This window comes from Manacus vitellinus, unplaced genomic scaffold (assembly GCF_001715985.3).
Source record: "Manacus vitellinus isolate BGI_N305 unplaced genomic scaffold, ASM171598v3 scaffold_26_pilon, whole genome shotgun sequence".
Taxonomy (NCBI): Eukaryota; Metazoa; Chordata; class Aves; order Passeriformes; family Pipridae; genus Manacus; species Manacus vitellinus.
Window position 1 is genome coordinate 6087698 of NW_021939960.1, and position 22239 is coordinate 6109936.

Here is a 22239-nt window from a genome sequence, read left to right on the forward strand (position 1 = left end):
TAGACCAAAGCCATTAAAAGTATAGTCAAATATGGTTTGAATAACTTAATGTTTTCTTATCTTGCCTTTTTTTGTTCTTTACTTAGCAAAATGTCATTTAGGGCTTTATTTTTTTTAATGCATGTCATCTAGGAGATACACCTGTACTGTCAAAACTCCTTTTGTTGGGATGAGTGGTCTATTTACTAGAATCTTTGCTTGGACCAAATCAATTTAAGCCAGTAAGAGTTAACATTATTTTTCCCTTGCTGCCTGTGACAAGATGAGGAGAATGTTGCATTCTCCTTTCCACTAAGTTTTAAGCACTTACATGAATGCTTTAATGCTCAGTCATGACTGCAACTTTATAATTAAACAGCCAGATTTGCTTGGATATAGTGAAAGACCTGGGGAATTGGAAATCTGTGTGAACTTTGTGTCTTTCTTGTATCTATACATGTGAAATGAGGAACGTTCTGACACAAATAGCAGGTTGCTTAAAGAAAGCCACTAAAATTTGTTAGAGCAATTCACATACTATTCTTTATGTAACTGTTCCTTTCAAAAATTAATTTGTGGTTGCTACAGTACAATACATAGGTATTGTGCAAATAGGTGAGGATTTCAAAGGAATATGTGGCTCTTCGGTATCAGTATGGAGCTGCTTGGCACATTATTACCTCTATCTGTGGAAATTTTAACCTCTTCTGCTTTACAGAAGAGAAGGTAACATTTTTTGTGAATTTGCTAGGTTAGCTGAATGAATTTCTGAAGTTGTTTATCATTTCAGGTTGCTAGTAGAGTTCTGCAGTGCTTCCAGCCCCTTTTGGCTGTAGCACTTGGAGGTCTGCCACAGGCTTGCCAAATGTCCTTTGAAGAATGCTGTTAATAAACTCACCCACAACTTATTTTCAAAATTCTTGTAGTTGTCACTTGTTAACTTAGTGTTGTGTCTAAGAAATTAACCTGCCCTTTGGTCATTTAGGAGCTGTCCAAGATCACCATGCCTATTGTCTTCAACGAGCCATTGAGTTTCCTTCAGCGGATAACAGAATATATGGAACACATATACCTCATTAATAAGGCTTGTAGTCATGCAGATCCCCTGGAAAGAATGCAGGTAAGAACACCTACCACCTTCTGGGTGCTTCAGAAGAAGATTTTTTTTCTCCCAGTCTTTGATTTTAAGACAGTTTCTCACTTGAGTGTATTTCTTTCTCAGGCATTACCATAAGAATGCCCCTTTTTGTCTGTCTAGACAAGTTTTTTGTTTCATAGTGGCTGTATCAAATATTTGTGACACTTTCACAGTCAGTGCTGTGCACGGGGTTTGAGCCAAAAGGAGGAAAGTGCCACAACTGACCATACCCAGGAACCTCAACTCATTTCAGGGCTGCTTTATCTGTGACTCCTTTTGTGGTTTTATGTGTTATGAAGATGAAATCTTGGCTTTAAGCCACCCTAAATTGGTTTTTGAGTGGCCTTGTGATTTAGAAGTTACTGTATGAAAAATTGTTGTGGCAGAGACAAGATTTACCACTCTTTTCTTCCCCAGAACTGGTTGTTATTGGGAGTAGAATATAGTACCTCCCTGGTTTCACACCAAGGAGGAAAATATGGTGAAACCAGGCCTGTGTGCATTAGGTTATACTGGTATCACTCACAGCTCTGTTTTGAAAGTGAAACTGGAATATTTATCTTGTATTCTGTGTCTGTATAGTCCATACCTGTGCTTCCCAGCCTGCAGGAGCTCCTGAGTGTCATTTGTACCTGCTGGGGTGATTCAAGAGGTCTCATCTCTGTTAGAAGTAATTCTTGCCTGACACTGGGAAAGGAGGGCACTGTTCCCAATGAGCGGAGGGTGGGGGACAGTCAAAATGGGGAGAAAGTAGATATTAGAAACCAGGCTGACCTCATAGAGGTCTGTAGAGAAGATAGGGCAGAGTGCAACCTGACAGAACTTACTACAGAAAATAGTTCCTTTGGGAAATGAGAATCTTAATAAATGCTTATATTTTTCCACTTCTGTGTCACTTACCCATGGCTTGCAAATATTTTTACCTTAAGCAATATTTAGCAATTTCTTTTTGGAATAATAATGAAATACTGTAATGTGCAACAAATTAATACATTAAACTTAAAGTTTTAATGTACTCTTCTCATAGCAGCGTGTTCTTAATTTCCTTACAGGCTGTAGCTGCTTTTGCAGTTTCTGCTGTAGCTTCTCAGTGGGAGAGAACTGGCAAACCATTTAACCCACTGTTAGGAGAAACCTATGAATTAACCAGGTAATAATTACTTTAAATTGGGAACTGGGCCTGTTTGTGTTCTTGAGTTAGCAGACTTGTACTAGTTTGGTTGTAGTAAAATACTACTAAATTATATTTCCGAGTAGAGCTAAAATTCTTTTTGTCAAACTATCTCAAAATCTTTGAGAAGTTGTTATAAAAGCTAATAATTGTATTTCTAGCTTTAGGCAGAGAATTATTTCTTTGAATCATTCAGAGAAAAATCAGTCCATGTTCTTCCTCCAAAGACATTTCCTGACCAGACACTATTAATTAATTTAAACATTGTTTTGTTGATCATATCAGATAGAGGAATTAGTCTGAAGGACTTCCAGCTTGATTAAATAAATGGGTGATATGTCTGCAGTAGAGAAAAGAATTTTCAGTCAGACCTTCTCCTGCTGCCCAAAGAGTTTCTGTACTTTCATGAGTTATTTCAGTGAAACTAGTTCAGGTGCCTTTCTGGATAGAAGGCTGGTTTGAGGTATAAAAAGAAAGTGTTCAGAGTACAAATCCTTTCATTTCATTAATTGTAAATGTGTCATGAAACTAGAAAAGGAGAAGTCTTACCTTCAGTTTATTTTGAAATCCTGCAAATTTTTTTAAAGTATCAAGTCACTCTTTTCTAATATTAAAACAAAATACTTACTGTTTAATTGTCTTTTTTGTTTTTGCTAGGGAGGATTTAGGATTTAGGTTTATATCTGAGCAAGTCAGCCACCACCCACCTATTAGTGCATTTTATTCTGAAGGCCTCAATAAGGACTTCATATTTCATGGATCAATCTATCCCAAACTAAAATTCTGGGGAAAGAGTATAGAAGCAGAGCCTCGGGGAACAATTACTTTGGAGCTTCTGAAGTGAGTATGAGAAGTAAATAACTCTTTTTTTTTTTTATGTTGATCTCCTTATCATTTACTTGAATAAAAGGATGGGTAATAATCATTCTGTTGGCTCTTCAGGGGTGATTACCTAAAAACCTCTTGCTGAAGAGGTTGTAAGAATTGATTTCCAAGTTAATTTTCACTGCTTGATTTCAAGACTCTGGTTTTTTTTAAAGTTATATCATGCTTGCATAGCTGTAGCAATTCAACCCAGTTTTTCCACTGTGAAAATAAGCATTTTTTAAAAATTGAATGCTACTCAAAGCTAGTTCTGTGAAGGCACGTAAAATTGAAATGTAGATATAAAATTCTGTTACTGGGCTGTTCAAGCTCATCTCAATTCTTAATATTGTTTTTGGTTTTGGTTGTTTGTGTCAATGTTTGTGTGGAAAGAACTACATCTCACAATTTTGTGATAAGGGAACATGAGAAACTCGTCAGGATTGCCTTAACACTTCCTGGGAAGGATCAACTTCCTATTAAAATCAAGAATGCCTCTCTTAATTACTCCCAGGCTTGTCTCTCATGAATTATGAGTGACTTCCCATAAGCTGGTTTGTGCCCTGGTGGCACAAAGACTGGAGCTTTCCCAAGTGGGACATGAGGATGCACTGGAATAGTTGCAGGAAAAGTGTTCTGCAGTTGAGCACTTCAAGGTGTTTTTATAAAAGCTTTCATGAGGCTTAACTTTGAGTGGGTTTTGAAATGTTGTCTTAAGAAATTTCTAGACATTTGGTTTCAATAAAGACTCAACTTGCCTGCCATAGCAAGCATTGACTTTTCCTGTACTTCCTTTTGGAAGCAGATTAATTTTCAAGCTGTTGGCATCTAATCTTCCAAAGTTTATAAAAGTATGAACTGGTCTTGGATATAATTGGTGATGAGAGGAAATTTCTTCTGAATGCAGAAATAACTATGAATGTTAGTGCAGAATGCAGATGTGACCAAAATAACATTTGCTTGAGAGCCTTTATTTAGAAGACTATTAAAATTCTTCCTCAGCCTAATCAAATGACAGGGCTCAGATTTAAACTGGAATATAAACAATTAAAGGGTTTATTTTAAATAATTGCTTCAAGTTAGCAGCAGAAGCTGAAATCAAATTTTGAGCCTCTCAGTGCTGTGATTCAAACCATTCTGTTGGTTTGAGGAGTCTGAGAACTACTCAAGGCCTGAGTGAACAAGGAGCTGTTTGGCAAAACTGTGTCAGTATAAAATCGTGCATTTATGTTAACCATGACTGCTTTCAAAACAGGAATTACAAGGCACTTCTCCAGCACAAAAAGTGTTTCAATTTATCAGCCCTCGCCAGAAGTGCCTTGTGTGGGGTTTTGGTTTATACTGTACAGCTTTTGGTGTCAAGTAGTTCAGGAATAAAACTGTGCTTAAAGGCTGGTAGGATGAATTTGAGGAGTTCTGGTATTTTTCTCCCCACTTGAAGAGTAGTCATTGTTCTAAAGAAGAAAAGGAGCTGTGGAAATAGTCAGACTTCAATGATTTGTTACTTCTCTGTACTGGAAAATGACAGGTTGGAAACATTAAATAGGAGTGTTCTCTCCATACTTACTGGAAATAGAAGTACAAGACATTTGTTACAGATGACACTGCTTGTCTCTGTATTATTTTGTATTAAAGTAGAGTTTGCAAGCTTTCCTAAGATGGATTGACTGCCAAGCAAGTAACTTCAGCATTTCTTTTACCAGCACAGAAAATGAGTGAAAATAGATGGCTTTGACTCTGCTGGTAATAATGGGAATCCTGTTGTTTAATTTTTTTACCATTTATAGGATAATGTCTTTTAAGGATTTAGAATCTGTTAACTCACCTTTAAAACTTTTCACAAAACATTAAACCAAAAGTGAAACCAAGTGGAAAATTCTTCAATTCTAGGACTTTTCTGTCTTCTCAGTAAATCTTTGGGGAAAGGATGGAATTGAGTAGTAAACACAATTTTTAAATGTCATGTTTGTCAAGCTTGAAATAGCGCTCTTTCTCCCACTGGTGTTAAAAAAAAACAACCTAAAAAAAGAAATAACCACTCACACCCCCAAAATTGCCTTCAGTGGTGCTGAACAGGCCTCAATTACTAACGAGGAAACTTGTGGCATATTTGTGAAAACCACTACTGCAGTTTACTGTTGTTGCAGCAATTGAATAGAAGACACTGTTAGGTGTTAGGCTGCCAGTCTGGTTCTCCTGCCTGCAACTTTAAAAGTGCAAGTGGAAAAGATGAATTCCTGGGCTGCTCTTTGTGTTGGGCTGAAATTCGTAATCCAAAGCACAGCAACTGTGAGACTTATGTGAGAAGGGAGAAAAATAAAGGCAATATCACTTTATTAACTTGCACTAATGTTTGGATATGACACATTGTTGGCCTGTAAAGAAGAGTCTGTTTCTTTTCTGTTTTGAAGTTAAGTGCTGTCTGTTCATAGGGCTGCTAAATATTTTGCCCTGCCAGAACAGAATTGTAAACAGGCTTGCATTCCATCTCAAACTCAAGAAATTGATTTCTTTCTTTGTTTTCCTTACAGGCACAATGAAGCTTACACATGGACAAATCCAACCTGTTGTGTACATAATGTAATTATTGGTAAACTGTGGTTAGAACAGTATGGAACAGTAGAAATTGTAAATCACAGGTAATGCTAATCATGGACCTGAGGGTTGGCTCGTGGGCACTGCTGTGTGGTCAGTTGTGTTACAAAGCAGATGGTTTTGACTTTTGTCAGAGACACGGGAAGCTTTGGTTTATAGCTCCAAAGTCTTGGGGTTATTTTTGCTTGTTTTGTTTTAATCCATTTCTGACAAATGCAAACTATCCCTTGGGCTGGGCTTACTTGTCATAGTAGTGTTAATGAAAAGGCATAAGGCCAAATGTCTTATGGGCTGCAAAGGTTTTACTTTTGTGAGTTACCCATTCAAATTCAGCCCTGTTGACAGAGAACAGAATTGAAATTTAACTCCAGAACCATTAAATGGAATAATTGTTGGAGTCTTGGAGTAAACCTCTATCATGTTGATTGTGATTTGTCATTTTTTTTTAGTTTTGATAATGGAGAATGTCTTAAATTAGGGGTACAGCACAGGCTGATGTCTTCATGTGCATATTTGTTTCTTTTTTGTTTGTTGTGTGGAATTTTGACATTTGTGTGCCTTTTTTAATGCCCTGGTCAGATAATAAACCGTATTTAAAGAAAAATAATAAATAACTAGCCCCCAACTAACTGTAACTATATGAAAAAAACCTAAATAAGGTAAAAAAAGGTAACTTACTGATGTATTTAGAGGCGTGCTTCTTCAAGCTTGTACTTATTTCCTCTACAGTACTGGAGATAAATGTGTCCTTAATTTTAAACCATGTGGACTGTTTGGGAAAGAGCTTCACAGAGTAGAGGGATACATTCAGGACAAACAGTAAGTCATAAAAGCCTCTTGGTCTCTCTGTTTCTGGGCACTGGGGCATTTCTTTTGCTGACATAGTGACCACACTGATGTGACTGTAAAGTTGTTACCAATGAAGATTGTAACCCATTTTTGTTCTTTTTAGCACTAACCCCCTTGATTCCAAGGGTGATAATTTTAAGCATTATTAGAAAAACTCTACAGTCAAGTCTTTTGAAATAAAGGTATCCAGGAAAAATACAGAGTATTTGCAACTGATTTCACTGTTGTACAGTCATAATTCCAGTCTTCAGTTTAAAATAATGAGACTATGGTTATTAGAAGGTTTTAATTAACTCAAACCTGTTTCCTGGCTCCGAGTCTCTGCTGCAAACTGTTGGCTTTGATGTACCCACTCTCATTTAACAGTGGCAAAAGCATGTGACTCTCATGAGGATGTGTTCTGCCTGAAAGACTGGAATGAGCTGAATCTTTTTCTTTGCATTATCAAATATCTGGTTTCTAGGAATCACCCATTCTGTGATTCTGTGAAATCTGCAAGCAGAAACATAAAATGCAGCAAAGTAGAAACTGGGTGTTTAATATAGATCAGAATCTGCATGGCTTGGCTTGGAAGGCTCAATAAGAAGCAAGAGCTCAGTCTCCTTTGCTTTTCTCTGCAGCAGAAAGAAGCTGTGTGTGATCTATGGCAAGTGGACAGAGTGCCTGTGGTGCACTGATCCCACCACATATGAGACTTACAAAAAGAGTGAGAAGAGAGGTGGAGAGCAGAAGAAGAAGCTGGTAAGGTGAAATATCAGAAATGAAAACAGAACATCTTATTTAGGGAAATGGCCAGGTGTGAATGGAGGATTAAAAAGCTGTCTGTCATTTGGTAGGGGTTGGATGGAGGCTGTGAAAAGACACTTGGCACTTTGCAGATGTACTGTGAGCTGCTGGCATAGAAGAGAGCTCATGGGATGGTGTTTGCTGGAAATTTGTCAGAGAGAAGTCATCAAATATCAACCCCCAAACTGGTGTCCTGTCAGTCTGTGAGGAAAGTGGCTCTACTGCCAACTCCAGGGATAAAAATACTAGGATTTGGGCAGTAAAAAAAAAAATTATATTTTTTTAAAGTCAGATACACCTTTTGGTGTATCAGAATTTGTGACAGAGACAACCTTGACAACAAAGAGATTTGGAAACATGCTGGGGTTTTCCCCCACTTATAAGCAGTGTCAGGTGATTAGTTCAAAAGCCTCAGTGTTGTATGGAAAATGTTGAATGGTGCAGCAAAGGACTGCTGGGTTTCCTGAAATCAACAGGGTCTTGCAGACCCTGGTTGCTCAATGAAAACGAAAGGTTGAACAGAAGCCAATCATTCTTAGTGTTAAGAGGCTCAAACTTTAAAAGTATTTACATCAGAAGGATCTAGAGCAACAACAGGCCTTGCTTTTGGCTCTGGATTCTGTCATGGTACAGGTTTATATTTTGACTTTTTTTTTAAATAATAAGGTTCTGTTCATCTTAAGAAAATCAACTCTTTCTTTCCTTCCTTCCTGTTGTGTCTATATTTAGATGGGGAACTGTCTAACAGTAAACCAGATGTTGACATGGAAAGTAGCCTAGAAGTGTCTTTTTAAATAATGAATACTCAAACCAAATGATTGAAATTAGACTCTTAACCATATGGAGCTGTTTTCTAGTGTATAAAACAGGCCCTGTTTAACTTAGTAGGGTATTTTTGAATAAAATAAATGAGCCATGTCAGAGAAGGCAGAAAGGAAATAAAAGGGGGTGGGAGTGAGGAAAACTCTGATACTGTCACTCCAGGATGTTATTGCCTCAAACTTCCTTTCTGGTTGTCGTGGTTTTTAATGGGTTCTCATGGAGAAATCCTCTAAAATTCCACAATGTAGCTGTCTGTGTCCTGCAACAGTCAGATTCTCTCAGATTCTGAGAGCAGCCTTCTGAATTTAGGATTTTTTTATGTGCATTATGGCAGTGCAGCTGGTAACAAAGGAACTTTGAAGGAAAGACACTGGATTCATAAACTGAAGTACACAGTATTCACAGTGAGAAAACTGGCAGTGACAATTGTGATTAGAGTCTGGATCATAGGAAATTGGACTGAAACAAGGGCTTATCTTTTTCTAACCACACATTCAGATCTTTTGTAAATGATGAAGCAATATCCAAAAGCAGGTGTGCCCTATTTGTGACTCTTAAGGCCATTATGGGAACTTGCACTGGTTTAAATTGCAGTTCCTGGCTCATTTCAACCTCAAATAGTCATGTTAGGTGAAATTAAGCTATGGCATAGAATAGAAGGGAAGCTGGAGAGAACACTTCTGAAAGACATTAATTTACTGTTATTACTATTATTGATTTTTTTTTTAAAAGAGTCATTCAAGTTGTACTTAAGGGGTGGGAGACTATTCAGGGATATCAGGAGCAAGACATTACATTAAAAGTGAGAGGAACGGTGTGCAGAGTGAGGATAAGCAAACATGATGGGAGAGGCAGAAATACAGGAGAGTGTTTAGTATCTCAAATTTGAACAGATTCTTCAACAGCCACTGTGGAGTGGATGAAACTGTCCAATGTTCCTTTATTCCCCTGCCAAATGTTACCTCTCTTTCAGAGTGAAGATGATATTAAATCTGAAAATGATGAAGCTGATGATATGCCAGAGATTCAAGACACGGTGCAGTTCATACCAGGCAGTAAATTGCTTTGGAGAATAAATTGTAGGCCACCAAACTCATCACAGGTAACCATTTCAATCACCGTGTGCGTTGCTCTTGCCAGCGACTTATCCAAGGGAACAGTTCCCCTTGGAAGTTCTGTTGTGTTCATTGAGTGTAGGGAATCTAGTGCCACTTTGCCAGAATAACTTGTATGTTATCTTTATTTTGCTTTTAAGATGTACAATTTCACCAGTTTTGCTGTGAGTCTCAATGAGCTGGAAAAGGGCATGGAAGCAATTTTGGCTCCCACTGACTGTCGGCTACGTCCGGATATCAGAAATATGGAGAATGGGAACATGGGTATGTGTTTGCTGCAGGAAATATTTCCACATTAATAAGTTTTGAGAGAGATGACCAAAGGGAGGTTGATACAGGAAACACTGTCTTCAGTTTCTCATTCCCAGAGCAGCCTTAACTCTTTTTCATCCTGTGTAATGAACATGCGTTTGAACAATGTATAATGTGTGTTCTCTCCCAGAAAAGTCTGGCAGAGCAGATGCATCCCAGGTGGATCCCAGGGCTGCTCTCCTGTGTTATGGGGTGTTTGCATGTTTGTTAGCTTGGGGGGGGGGAGCTGGCAGACATGCTCAACATGCTCACTTGCTCTGGAGTTTGTCTGAAAAGACATGTGGTGAGCAGACGTGCTCTGTTGCTCTGGTGTTTGTCAGCGAAAACACATGGACAAATAGTGAAAAAAAATCACTCTCTCTGTTATACCTAATCAGAACTGTTTCCTGCTGTCTCAGTGCAGTGTGTCTGATAGATAAAACACTAAAATTTCAGTTTCAACTCTGCGTTTGTAGCAGCAGCTTTTCTGAAATGGCTGTTTTAGGCTTTCGTTACCTGAGTACAGCAAATGCTTTGTCGTGCTTAAATGAACATTTCTCTGCAGTCTTTTCTGTTTTCTCTTAATTTTTGCTCCTGTTTTGCCAAGTAACCAATTTCTCTTGGAATGTTGGCTAGATGTGGCAAGCAAAGAGAAGGAGAGACTAGAGGAGAAACAAAGAGCTGCTCGCAAGGAGCGTGCAAAGGATGAGGTGGAGTGGCACACACGGTAAGGGGGCAGGAGGGTGGGCAGTTGTTTAAGATTGGCATAGTTGGGTATATCCTGCTTGAATGGTTTTTCTTCAGGACAGCATGTGTTTGATTTCCTCCGTGACAGCACAGTTTATAGTGTCTCTTGAAGCATTGCTGGGTCAACAATTAAATATGTAGCTGGAAGCCAAAATTGCTGATAACTCTGTTCTGGACAAATTATCTAATGATAAATGCTGAAACCTGTCATAATTAACTAGTATGGTAATGCTGGGATTTTTTGGTGGGTTTTTGTGTTTGTTTTGTGTTTTTTTTTAACCTACAGAGGTCATATTTTTGTTAGAATTAATAAAATGTTAAGTCTCATCTCTCCTTTAACCAATTCCTGTCCAGCTTTTGGCAGTCAGGTGAGACGTTGTGGCCCTCTAAGGCCTTTTATTTTCACACTTTTTGGATTTCTTGGCTTGGATACTTGAAAAAGTGCTTTTTGAATTGCATATTCAAGTGACTTCTCAGTCACAGAGTGCATCAGGGAGTGATGTGTGATTTGGCTGCTGCTCCCACAAGTTGCTTTTTGCAGCTGCCAGTGCTGTGCAGTCAAGTGTGTGCTCACAGCCAGTCCCTGCAGGTGCTTCCTTCAAAGGCAAGAACTTTGGGATGCTCCTGTGCTTTCATGAAATTCAGAAGAGAAAACATTTTCTTCCCGAAGCCTGGAGGAGCAGCTACGGGCCAATTCCAGTTAATGCCTTTGAAAATCTCTTCCAGAGAGCATAAAATTGTTTTCAGTCAACGTGGCTAAAAAATGAGCAGCTGCTGATGTTCTGTGCAGAGCACAGCTCTGGAGAACAAAACTGTTTCCTCTTTGGATGAATTTACAAAAACGATTGTGTAACTGTTTTGGCATTATTTTAAAGTAAATTAATGTATGTTATATAAACTAGAGTGTCATTGTTAGTTTTATTAAAAATAGGACAGCAATTTTAAAACTAATTTTATTCTCTTTCTTGACTTTATGCAAAAAAAAAAAAGATGCTTTACAAGGTGGTGATAATTGTGTAGGAAGTTTAATGCCTTGTTTTTCATGTTCAGAGTATTTCCTGAATAATTTCCTGAGATTTTTTTCTAATAAGAAATACCACTATGTTTTTATAATGTTTTGTGAAAGAGGCAAAGTTGAGTTTTTTCCCCTGTTAATAACTGTTCACTCTGTTTGCTTTTTTTGTTTTCTTGTTTCTCTCCTTTTTCTTTTTCTTTTTTTTCTTTTACAGATGGTTTCATCAAGGCACTAACCCATACACTGGGACTTCAGATTGGCTGTACTCAGGTGGCTATTTTGATAGAAATTTCTCAGACTGTCCAGACATATACTGAAATTACAGAACCAATTGCTCATCTCACCTGGACATTTAGTTACTAGATTTCATTCCAAGCCAGTTCCTGTGGTTTTGTTGACAGCAAAAACCAGCTTTTCTAAGTAAATTTTAACAAAAATTCTATCAGTCAACAATCAATGATTTAATTATCACTAACGTTGGATTGCCAAATATTTAAATACCATTGTGCTCATTCCTTAAAGCTGCACCGTGAAATCACCATGTTTTCACTAATTTTCAAAGGGACCTTTGGTTCTCCATCTTCTCCCCTAGTTTCTCTGTCAGGAGGATACGCTGTATCCGGTAGAGCACATAACATCCTTGAATACTACGTAATTTAAATAAAATAGAGATAATATCCTTGTTACTTAGTACAATAGCGAAGAATCTGAAGTTTTTGGAACTCGGAGCAGGGATGAAAAGCCAATATGGTACCAACAGGATCAAACCCAGTCCTGTCCTACTCCCCGTACGTATGTAGCACTCCCTGGGGACAGGAGCTCCCGGCCCCCCCTCTCAAACAATTCCATAACTGAGAGACTCATGGAAACAAAACCCAACCTGAGCTTCTCACACTGTAGTTGTCTGTTACAGTCTTCACAACTTTGGGACACTGTGAGCATTGAACTGTGTACCTGTGATGAATCCCATAAAGCATACCTTAGGAGAAGGGAAGGGCGCAGTCCAAACGTGCTTTTTCTGAAGTCAAATGCTGTTCTTAAAAATAGGAGAAGCTTCGGAAGCAATAGCAGGAATGTTGAGGTGGTTACAATGTACAATATATTGCTTGCTACCACTTGGAGGCTTAACTTCTGCACTACCTTTGGCAGCTTTGGCACTGTGTATGCTCCTAGGCTAAACTTTCCTTTGGAAGCACTTCCATATGTATATCCACACAGGTTCATATTTTTGGGGAAGTTTTGGTTTGCATGTTTTTCATTAATAGGTCATGTCTGTTTTGTATGTTGTGAAAAAGCAGAATCAATTTAAAGCTTTGGCAGAGTTTATACCTATTACAAGTTTCCTGTGAGCACGTGATGTCAAAAAGTGGGATTTTTTGGTTCCATATCAAACCATTGAAGCCATAGAATACTGGAAAATAATCAATTACTGAACTGATGCATTCATTTTCTTTCAAGTGGTACACTTCAGGGGGTAAGGCAGGGAGAGAGGCTTGAAAAATTAGATCCAGTAATTAAAACTAGTCCTAATGTTGCTGCTTCTTTTATGAAAGTTTTTAATTGAGTAACCAGGTGAACATGGAGAGCGGCTGCACTGCTGTGAAGTTTATAGTAATTTAGACATTGCTGGTGTTAAGTGCCAGCAACATGAGGAGTTCAAGAAAGAACTGGTCTGATTTATGTCCAAAACATCTGTGGTTTCATCCAGAGGATGGATTTTTGAAGTGCGTCTCTCCCAGCCACAGGATTAAAAGGCAAAAGAAAACATATTCATAGAGAAACATTTTCCTATCAAATCGTGCATCTAATAATTAGATTAAATTTGGGTGAAATTGGAAAAATAAGAGAAGCTGTAAAACTGCAAGGCAGTAAAGAAGGGCCTGATCTGAACCATACTCATGGGGACATGATTCTGTTGCCAAAGTTTGCGTTGATGCAGGTCCTCAGGACTTAGGAGCTGAGTTGGTGACACAGTGCAGGCAACAGGGTCGTGTTTGTTTCTAGTAAGTGCATAGGCACTTCTAAAAAGACATTGCTGAGCCACATGGAACAGCATAAAAATAGTTTTGATAAAAAAGTGAACTTCAGTGACCGTGCCAGGCACTCTAATCCTTTTCCAAACTTGCTGCAAGCAGGTTAGGGAACCCTTTGTTAGGTGAGGATTGAAAGGATTCATGTATTAGACCAGTTTAACATCTCATGGGAGTTTAAAACTTGCTTAAACTACATGGTATGTTTAATGCTGGATTAGTGTTTTTAAAATAATGCATATAAATAGAAATTGCCTGAATAGAAAAAACTGTACAGTAGTTGCTAACGAGATGTTCTGTTTCTAAGAGGAGGTGTACAGGTTAGCATCCCTCTTGTCTAAGCCATGACTTAAATTCAAAGACCTAAAGCCTTGTCATTATGTGGAAGCATGAAACAATTGTACCAACGTGTTTAATCCAAACTTCAGTAGAGAATCTTCATGGGATATAAAAAGAAACTGGGAACATTTCCAAAGTAAGAAACACTTCATTAGTTACATCTTCACCCCCTTCTCCCCTTCCTTTAGTGTAAAGCTTTTAGTAAAATTTCAGATTAGTTCCAAACCCATTCTTCTAATTTATTGTTCTTCATTGACAACACTTACAGAACCCTTTCCCTGTGCTGCTGACACGGCTGTGCTTGGCCAGCCCTGGCATTCCTGATGCTCTCAAAGTCCAAAAGTTTTATTTTCGATGCAGATCTCGCCTCAGTAGTTTACCTGTTGAAACATTAATAACTTTGCACCTTTTGAAAGAATGTCACTTTTATAACTTGATGAAACACTGTATATAAGATAACTGTGTTAGTATATGTTAATACAGCTACGTAGAGAAACCAGCTAGAAAAAAATTATAATAAATACTTAATAAATACCCTTTGGGCCTCTGGATGGTGACAGAGATTTGTGTGAAATGCATACAGGTGGGGCAGGAGGATTCTGGCTTTGCTAAGCCAGCACTGGGGCTGTACTTAGATTTCACCGTGATGTTTATTGGATGAAGATGATTTAAATGGGAGCTTGGGACACCTCCAGCCTTGGGTGGAGGTGTCTGACTATGGTGGGCTCTGTTCCTTAGCACCCTGTGGTGTGTGGGGTGATGGGGGTGTCGAGGACAGGGTTGCAAACCTGTGTGGGGACAGGGAAGGGGCAGCGGGAAGAGCCATGGCAGCGCTCCCAGCACTGGGACCTCACACTGATGTGACAGCAGAGTGGCCGTGGCTGAGCTGGAGCCGGGGAGTGAGAGGACTTCTATTAAAAATGTAATAGAACTGAAAATTAACTTTGTAGTTATGTGTTTGTCTTCGGGGCAACGTCCTGTTGTAAATTGAGAGCAGCTTAGCTTTTCAGACATCTGGCATTTATGTAGTTATTGTTACCTGGACTAACAAGGACAGGAACCATCCACCCTAAATCACCCAGTGAGAACAGAACTAATTAGAAGTATTTATTCTTGTTTATTTATTAAAAACAATTTCCCAGGAAATTTTTTGCTGAAGGCTGCTTTTAAAAAACAAACCCAAGACTCTTCGCCCAGCGACGCTGGGAATACACCAGTGTTGGCCGAGCCCCACATGGAACACCGCTGGCTCCTTGGAAAACACCCGGGATTTGGGTCAGTGATGCAACACTGAAATGCTATGAGGCAACCCAGAGTTTGGGCATGTGCAGGAGAGCTCCTCCATGGAAAGATTTATTTTTGTAACACTTGACGGGTGTGACGGGAATAAAGGTGGTTTTGGAGACGCGCTGTGCTTGGTTGAGGGGATGAGAGGAATTGGGGGGGGGGGGGCCGCCGCCATGTTCCGTGACACACCGCAGGGGCGCACGGTCCCGCCCCCCACGTGATTGACAGCGGCGCGGGCCAATCGCGCGGGGCCGCGCGCGGCGCGCGCCCCGCGTGGGCGGGGTTCCGGCGCGCCGGGCAGGAAGAGCTGAGGCGGCGGAGGAGGAGGAGGGAACAGGGGACGGGGAGCGGGAACAGGGAACAGGTACCGCCGGGACCCCCCGCGACCGCCACGCGCCCCGCGCTCGGTGGGGCCGCGCCGGGGGGCTCCTGCCTGCGTCGCCAGGGGGGAGGCGGCGGGGCGGCCTCGAGACGGTCCGGCAGGAGATCGCGGCCTCCGGCCGGGCGGGGGGCGCCGGGCCAGGCCGGGCTGAGCCCCCACCCCGGCCCCGGCTCCTCTCCGGCTGCGGCGGGGCCGGGGCGGGCTGGGAACGCAGGGCGAGCCCGGGAACGGCCGCACAGTCACGCAGGGCCGCCCGGGCCCGGCATCGCCGTCCGGTCGGTCGGTCGGGGACGTGGGGCGGGGGAGCGGGAGCAGAGCCAGGGGGGCACCATGAGGGTCAGTCGGGCGTAGGGCGGCCTGTGAGGCTCTGCTGGGATGCTGGAGCCGCAGTCTGAACATACAGCAGGGCTTCCTGCGCGTCCCTGAGCTTTGAACCGTAATTCGAACCAAAGAAGGAAGCGTCAGGGGACGGCGGTTTCATTTTCTAGTTCCTCAGCACGTAGGCTCACCTTTATTAGTGGAGGTCTGTGGAGCCTCCTGGCTTCATCCAGAGTTCTACTTTAGCTCAGCTGGATCACCCTGGAATTCTGCAGGCAGCAGGACAGATTGCTTTTGTGGAGCCCACCTGATAAAGGTTGAAATTTGATACTAGGAAGAGTGAACGGGAGAAGGTTTCTCATCACACCTGCTGCTCTCTCTCTTTCCAGGATGTCTTCAGGTGCATTATTTCCAAGCCTGGTGCCAGGCTCCCGTGGCTCCTCGAGCAAATACCTGGTGGAATTTCGAGCAGGGAAGATGTCCCTGAAAGGCAGCACTGTAACCCCAGACAAGAGAAAAGGCCTTGTTTACATCCAGCAAACTGATGATTCCCTCATTCACTTCTGCTGGAAGGACAGGACTTCAGGCAACGTGGAGGATGTGAGTACGAGATTGAGGTGTTTGTTAAGTCATGGCCTGTTTTCTTCTGTTCTGCTGGTATTGCTGAAAGAGCTCCTCCAGGACAAATTAGGGTGAGAATGTCACTGACAGACCTGCACTTCCACGGCCGCTCTGCTTTGAGGAGCAGATGGAAGAAGGTTTGGGAAGGGGGGCGGAGGCCTTTGGGAGGTAAAAAGGAACGTTGGTGTATTTCCTCAAACATTTGTTCCTCCTGCCACATTTTCCAGGATCTGATTATTTTTCCTGACGACTGTGAGTTCAAGAGGGTCCCGCAGTGCACCACGGGCCGTGTGTATGTATTGAAGTTCAAGGCGGGATCAAAACGACTCTTCTTCTGGATGCAGGTTTGTGGGGAGTCAGTGGCAAAGATCTGGGACCAAAATACTCCCAGTTTGACTGGTACCAAGAGCTACTCTCTTGCAGGAGCCGAAGACAGACAAGGATGAGGAGCACTGCCGTAAGGTGAACGAGTATCTCAACAATCCCCCCATGCCGGGGGCGTTGGGTGGCAATGCCAGCGGAGGCCACGAGCTCTCAGCACTCGGAGGTACAGTCCATTCTCTGCTCCTTCATGTCAGAGGCCTTTTTTTTAAAAAAAATTATGTCTAGAATAAGCACTTAGAGTTCCCTAGGAAGACATTCCTGATGGCTGTGGAGGGTGAGTTGGGGACAGTGTTAATACCAGAAGCGTAAACGTGCTTTTTAGCAGAAAAAACTGTGCTGTTAAAATAGGTGCAGGCTGAAAGTTAAGACTGCCAGGAGAAATCTTTTTGTTTCCAGTAGATTCTCTGGAGTCTTACCTCTTTATGAAGCCAAGTTGCATTTATCTTTTATGAAGATCATGAATCAGTAAACACTTGAAACTGTTTTTCCATACAGAATGTGATACCAATTAATCTCCTGCTGTTTGAGCTGGAGTGCTGTGTAAAAAAACCTATGTGAATATGTTGTGTTTCAGAATGTTTTTGTTTTTAGGTGAGGGTGGCTTGCAAAGCCTTCTTGGAAACATGAGCCATAACCAGCTCATGCAGCTGATCGGACCAACGGGCTTAGGAGGACTTGGTAAAATGCTTTAATATCTTTATGCCAAAATGGTATTTTCTCCTGCCAGGTTAAATCTTACCTGACAATATTTTCAAGTAGCGCTATTGATCTCAATAGCGTGAGAAGGCAAGGCCCTGCCTCAGAGATGAGCTCAGGGCAAGAAAGGGTACCTCATTCTACACAGCACTCATCTCAGGGCTTGATCTGCAAGCAGCCTTGGTCTACTCCTTGCTGCACTGATCTTTCTGCTTTTTTTTTCCCCTCCTTTTTTCTACTCCTCCTCTTCCTCCTAAATATTCACTGGAGCAGGGGCTGAAAACCAGGGGTTTGTTCCTGGTGCATGTCCTGGTTACCAAGCTGTGGAGTTGTTAGTGTTGTCTCTGATTCAGTGAATATTTGTGTGCAAAGCAGAGAAAGTTCAAGAGGAAGGTTGGAGCCTGCCGAGCCCACAGCACACCTGGTCAGGGGGGCAAGGCTCAGGTCAGGGCTTTCTCTCCTGGGCTACCCTGGGGAGAGCTCAATCACTGTGCTGGTTTCTGAGGGGCGAGGGATGTGTTGGAGTCCCTGCTGTGGTCTGTTCTCAGTTCTACCGAGCTCCAAGAGCGTTTTCTGAGAGGTCAGACCCTCAAGTGAAAGGCAAAGGCACACAGATGGCAGGGACTGAGGTTCTGTGCTTGAGCTCCGAAGTCCATTTCTGTGGATCTGGCTTGTGTCTTTTTAGCTTTAGATGCAAATTTTGTTGGTGGGATGTTCAGATGCAAATCTCATGTTAGTGTTGGAAGATTCTGGCTTTTTAGGATGTGTTTGGAAAAGTTCTTCCTTCTTGAAGCTTTACATAATCCTGAGACTTTTTCTCTTCTCACCACTTTTTCTCAGTAGCTCTTGTTCCTTCGCCTTTACATCCAGCCATAAGCCAGCTTGACATGAAGGTCACTACTGTAACCAAAGGAGAACCATGTGCTTGCCTCTGCAAACTGTGGTTGTGGTGAATCCCTGGGGGTCATTTCCCCTGGGAGTGTCATCTTCTTCACATCTGGTTTGCATCTCTCAGGGCTCTGCAGAGCTCCAAAGGAGCTCTCTTGCTCATGGGTCACTTCCACTTAGTGAGGACAAACTGAGCAGAGCAGGGTGGTCCAGCCAGGGGTCCTTCACCTGCTGTGCCTGCTGCTCTGGGATGGGTGACAGAAGTGTTGGGACGTGTTTCCATGGGATGGGTCCAGTAGAAGGAGGGACTGGTGGGGCTCACTCTGACCCACAGAGTCTGCAGCTGCAGTTGGCCACAGGTTTGCTTGTTGTTGTCTGTCCTCTGCTCACAGGCAGCTCCCAAGGTGGGTGATGATGCAGGTGCTTGTCGTAGGGATGTGTGTCTAGTAAGTTGTGGCACAAGGAACTGCTGATAGGAAGAGTGTGGGAATTGGAGTGTTTGGCTGATGTGGCTCAGAGGAGTTGCAGGGGGACAGTCGAGTCCCTGACAGCTCCAGGGGGCCCAGCAGCCAGGCCTTTCCCCAGGCTCTTGTTAGCTGAGGTTCTCAGTGCTGCAATAAGTCCTTGCTGGTTGGATGTGTGATGGAGGAGGCTGATTCTGATTTCTTTGGCATAGGGCTGTTGGTTTCCTGCTGGCTGCTCCCCTGGTAGCACTTACTGTGCAGGGTTTTCCTCACTTGACCTGCGAAGTGTTTAAGGGCTCAGCTGATTCTGCTGCTGCATCTCTGCGTTAGGTTTGAAGCTGCAAAACCCCAGTGTGTGGGGAAGACAGTGGTGCTGACTCAAAGGTGCCTCTGGGATCTTCTGCTGAGGGCCTTGACTTGAAAGTTTGGAGAGAAGTTGGATTTTCAGGATAGTAGATAAGAGGAGAGGGTGGTGTTACAATGATTATGTATGTATGGCACAAACTGAAGCAATTTCATCCTTGTGTACACCTAGAAATCGAGTCCTTTTGGAAATGTTCAGGGATGCAATATCAGAGAACAAGAGCTGATAATTTACAGAAGGGGGTGGGGGGGCCTTAGGCTGGGCTCTTTCATCCCCTCCTCTATTTTAGCAACAAAAAACCTTTCAGGTACAAGAGCGACCTCTCTAGAGCAGAGAGGTGCAGAAAACCTGAAGGAATAAATGTCTAAACGTGTTTCTGTTTTGTGTTTACGGAAGGTGGGCTGGGTGCGCTGACGGGGCCTGGGCTGGCCAGTCTGCTCGGGAGTGGGGGACCCCCGACCAGCAGTTCATCATCAAGGTAGGAGGCCTGTCTGCCCTGGTTCTGGGGAGGGTTTGTCACGTGAAGCTGCCACTTCTGTGGGAGGAATCCTGGCCTACTGAATGGGGAATACGGTGGAAATTGGGGCTGCTTATTACCTCTCTAAAGTGGGGTAGGGGCTTTTGATACTCTTAAGGGCTTGAAAAGAAGCTTTTCAGGGTACAGGAGGTTTTTGCAGGGGATTAATTCTCCCAATTCTCTTGCCCAGCTCTCGCAGCCAGTCAGCTGCAGTGACTCCATCTTCCACGACTTCTTCCACCCGTGTAACGCCTGCCCCGTCCGTTCCTGCGGCTGCCTCCGTGACCAGTCCCAGCCCCGTTCCCAGCTCGGGTAATGGAACCAGCTCAGCCACAAGCCCAACCCAGCCCATTCAATTGAGTGACCTTCAGAACATTTTAGCTACTATGAATGTGCCATCTGGAGCAGGAGGACAGCAAGGTAACAGTGTTCTGGCCAGACAGCTTTGGATCCAGGAATCCTATGGAGCTGTTTTACTGTCCTGTCCTGTTCCAAACTGGTTTGAAAGGTCTCTTACCATTTTTTTGGTTCTTTTTTTTTTAAATTTTTTAAAATTTTGATGCTGTTCTTGGTGCTTGAAGTCTTATTCTCACTCCAAAACTGAGAAAGGGAGAAAGGATGCTGGCAGTGTGCTAACTATGTTTTAATAATCACACTCGATAATTTGATTTACATGACAAAAACACGTGGGTTTGTGCATAGTCTAATGGCCAACCCTTTATTTTCTCCTAGTGGACCTGGCAGCTGTTCTGACTCCTGAGATAATGGCTCCCATCCTGGCCAACGCTGAAGTTCAGGAACGATTGATGCCTTACCTTCCCTCAGGGGAATCCCTGCCGCAGACTGCAGAAGAGATCCAGAACACCCTGACGTCTCCTCAGTTCCAGCAGGTAGGTAGATGCCTGGCTGTGGGGGAAAGTGCACTTCTCCTTCCCTCCTGCACCATGCTCCTGATTTTACAGGTGACATTTTTCAGAGTGGGAAGTTGCTCAGTACAAGTGGAAAGGAGGAGGGACATGGTTTAAAGGAGCACTGGTTCTTCCTTCCTGCAGTCACCCAAAGGCAGATAGGAATGATTTTACTTTTTCTTTTGGAGTTGGGCTTTACCTTTCTCTTTATTATAAATGCTCTCTGGCAAATGACAGGGATAGCAGCACACTCCCTGTCAAAGAGTGGCTTGAGCAGTCTCCTTAAAAGTAATTTCAAGTGACTGAAGGGAAGAGATGCTCATGTTTACAGCACTGCATCCCTTGTTCCTCTTGAAACACCAGTCCTTAATTCCAGGACACTGTGTGATTAAAGCTGGTGTGTTACAGTCCAGTGCAAACTAGTTATTTACACAGATTGATTGAAATTTGTCAATTTGCAAAATTTCGGTGGCTTAAATTACTGTTTTTAGTTTAAACTGCAGCAAACCTACATGCAGCCAAGACTCAGAAGTGAGGGATTTGATGGAGTATCTGTTCCCAAGCTGGGTGTGTGGCCACTGTGCCCTGACAGGACCACTCTCCTCCTGGGGTTATTGCCCAGCACCCACCTGATGCTGCAGGAACACGATGCAAACTTTATTTTGATGCTGTTGACTCTGATTCACAGGCTTTGAGCATGTTCAGTGCTGCCTTAGCTTCAGGACAGCTGGGCCCACTAATGAGCCAGTTTGGGTTACCTGCAGAGGCAGTAGATGCAGCAAATAAAGGTGGTAAGTACTGGTGCTGGTGGGGACAGGATGAGGTGGTGTTTTGTTGGGGTTATTTGGCCACTGAGTGTGGAGTGTGATCAGCTTCTATGTGACTGTCCAAAGCTGACTCTGCACTGATTTTTACAAGGAAAAGGCAGGTATTTTGGGTGTTCCCCAGCAGGCACAGTGAGGTCAGACACAGATTCAGAGAACTGTGAGTTCTGCAGAGATTTGCTGAGCAGCCTTGGCCTTGTTTTCTTTCTAGAGGTGTCACAGTCACCTTGTTCAGGAATGCCTTTTTGTGGGAGTCCTTACTGATTCATCTGAAAACAGCAAACACAGCCCCATAGCTCTGGGGGGTAGGGGGTATCCCTTTTCCCTAATGAGCTTTTAGCATCCCTTCCATTACTGCAGGAATTCTGGTCTTAGGCTGCCCATGCACAGTTCAAGTGTAAAAAGTGCTGGCTGTGTCAGAGAGATCTGGATGTATATTAAGTGTTTAATATTTTTTTTCCTGCTAATTCATACTAAAGCACCTATTTGCTTTCCAAGTAATGAAGCTTAACCTCATGTGGACAATAATGTCTGGCCCAGAAAATGCAAAGTTCAGTAACCAGTATGTTTAATTTCTAGATGTGGAAGCCTTTGCCAAAGCCATGCAGAACAGTGTCAAGTCAGAGCAAAAGGAAGGAGACTCTAAGGACAAGAAAGATGAAGAGGAAGATATGAGTTTAGATTAAGTTATTTGCTCTTCCTTACAGATATTCCTAGATACTAACTTAAACAACTGCAGTAGGATTACTAACTTCATATTATGCTTCTATAAATCTACAAATAAAGGAATTTTCTTTATCTGCCATACTGTTCTTTCCAATCTGTACACTAGTCCCTATTGTGTT

At 42.5% G+C, this 22239-nt stretch overlaps 2 protein-coding genes across 3 annotated transcripts in view; both read left to right on the top strand.

The window, feature by feature from the left end:
- The window catches only part of OSBPL2 (oxysterol binding protein like 2), a 35125-nt gene extending 20835 nt beyond the window's left edge, over window positions 1-14290 (top strand). Inside the window, exons 6-15 of the mRNA XM_018073818.2 lie at window positions 965-1099; window positions 2170-2267; window positions 2946-3128; window positions 5684-5791; window positions 6477-6566; window positions 7217-7337; window positions 9178-9306; window positions 9460-9583; window positions 10247-10337; window positions 11587-14290. Coding sequence (XP_017929307.1) covers window positions 965-1099; window positions 2170-2267; window positions 2946-3128; window positions 5684-5791; window positions 6477-6566; window positions 7217-7337; window positions 9178-9306; window positions 9460-9583; window positions 10247-10337; window positions 11587-11689 — 1182 coding nt within the window. The 3' untranslated portion in view covers window positions 11690-14290. The remainder of the gene's footprint in view (window positions 1-964; window positions 1100-2169; window positions 2268-2945; window positions 3129-5683; window positions 5792-6476; window positions 6567-7216; window positions 7338-9177; window positions 9307-9459; window positions 9584-10246; window positions 10338-11586) is intronic.
- Window positions 14291-15343: 1053 nt separating this feature from the next.
- Window positions 15344-22199, top strand: ADRM1 (adhesion regulating molecule 1). Of its 2 annotated transcripts, none has more exons than XM_018073827.2 (10): window positions 15344-15392; window positions 16118-16328; window positions 16577-16693; window positions 16773-16896; window positions 17325-17411; window positions 19542-19623; window positions 19853-20082; window positions 20395-20552; window positions 21259-21361; window positions 21974-22199. In XM_018073827.2, the coding sequence occupies exons 2-10, from the start codon at window positions 16119-16121 to the stop codon at window positions 22078-22080; spliced, it is 1218 nt and encodes a 405-aa protein (XP_017929316.1). In that variant the 5' UTR covers window positions 15344-15392; window position 16118; the 3' UTR covers window positions 22081-22199. The 2 variants fall into 2 exon arrangements, with proteins under 2 accessions (XP_017929316.1, XP_017929317.1); XM_018073828.2 differs by having other exon boundaries at window positions 19853-19974; window positions 21974-22197.
- The last annotated feature ends 40 nt before the right edge of the window (window positions 22200-22239 follow it).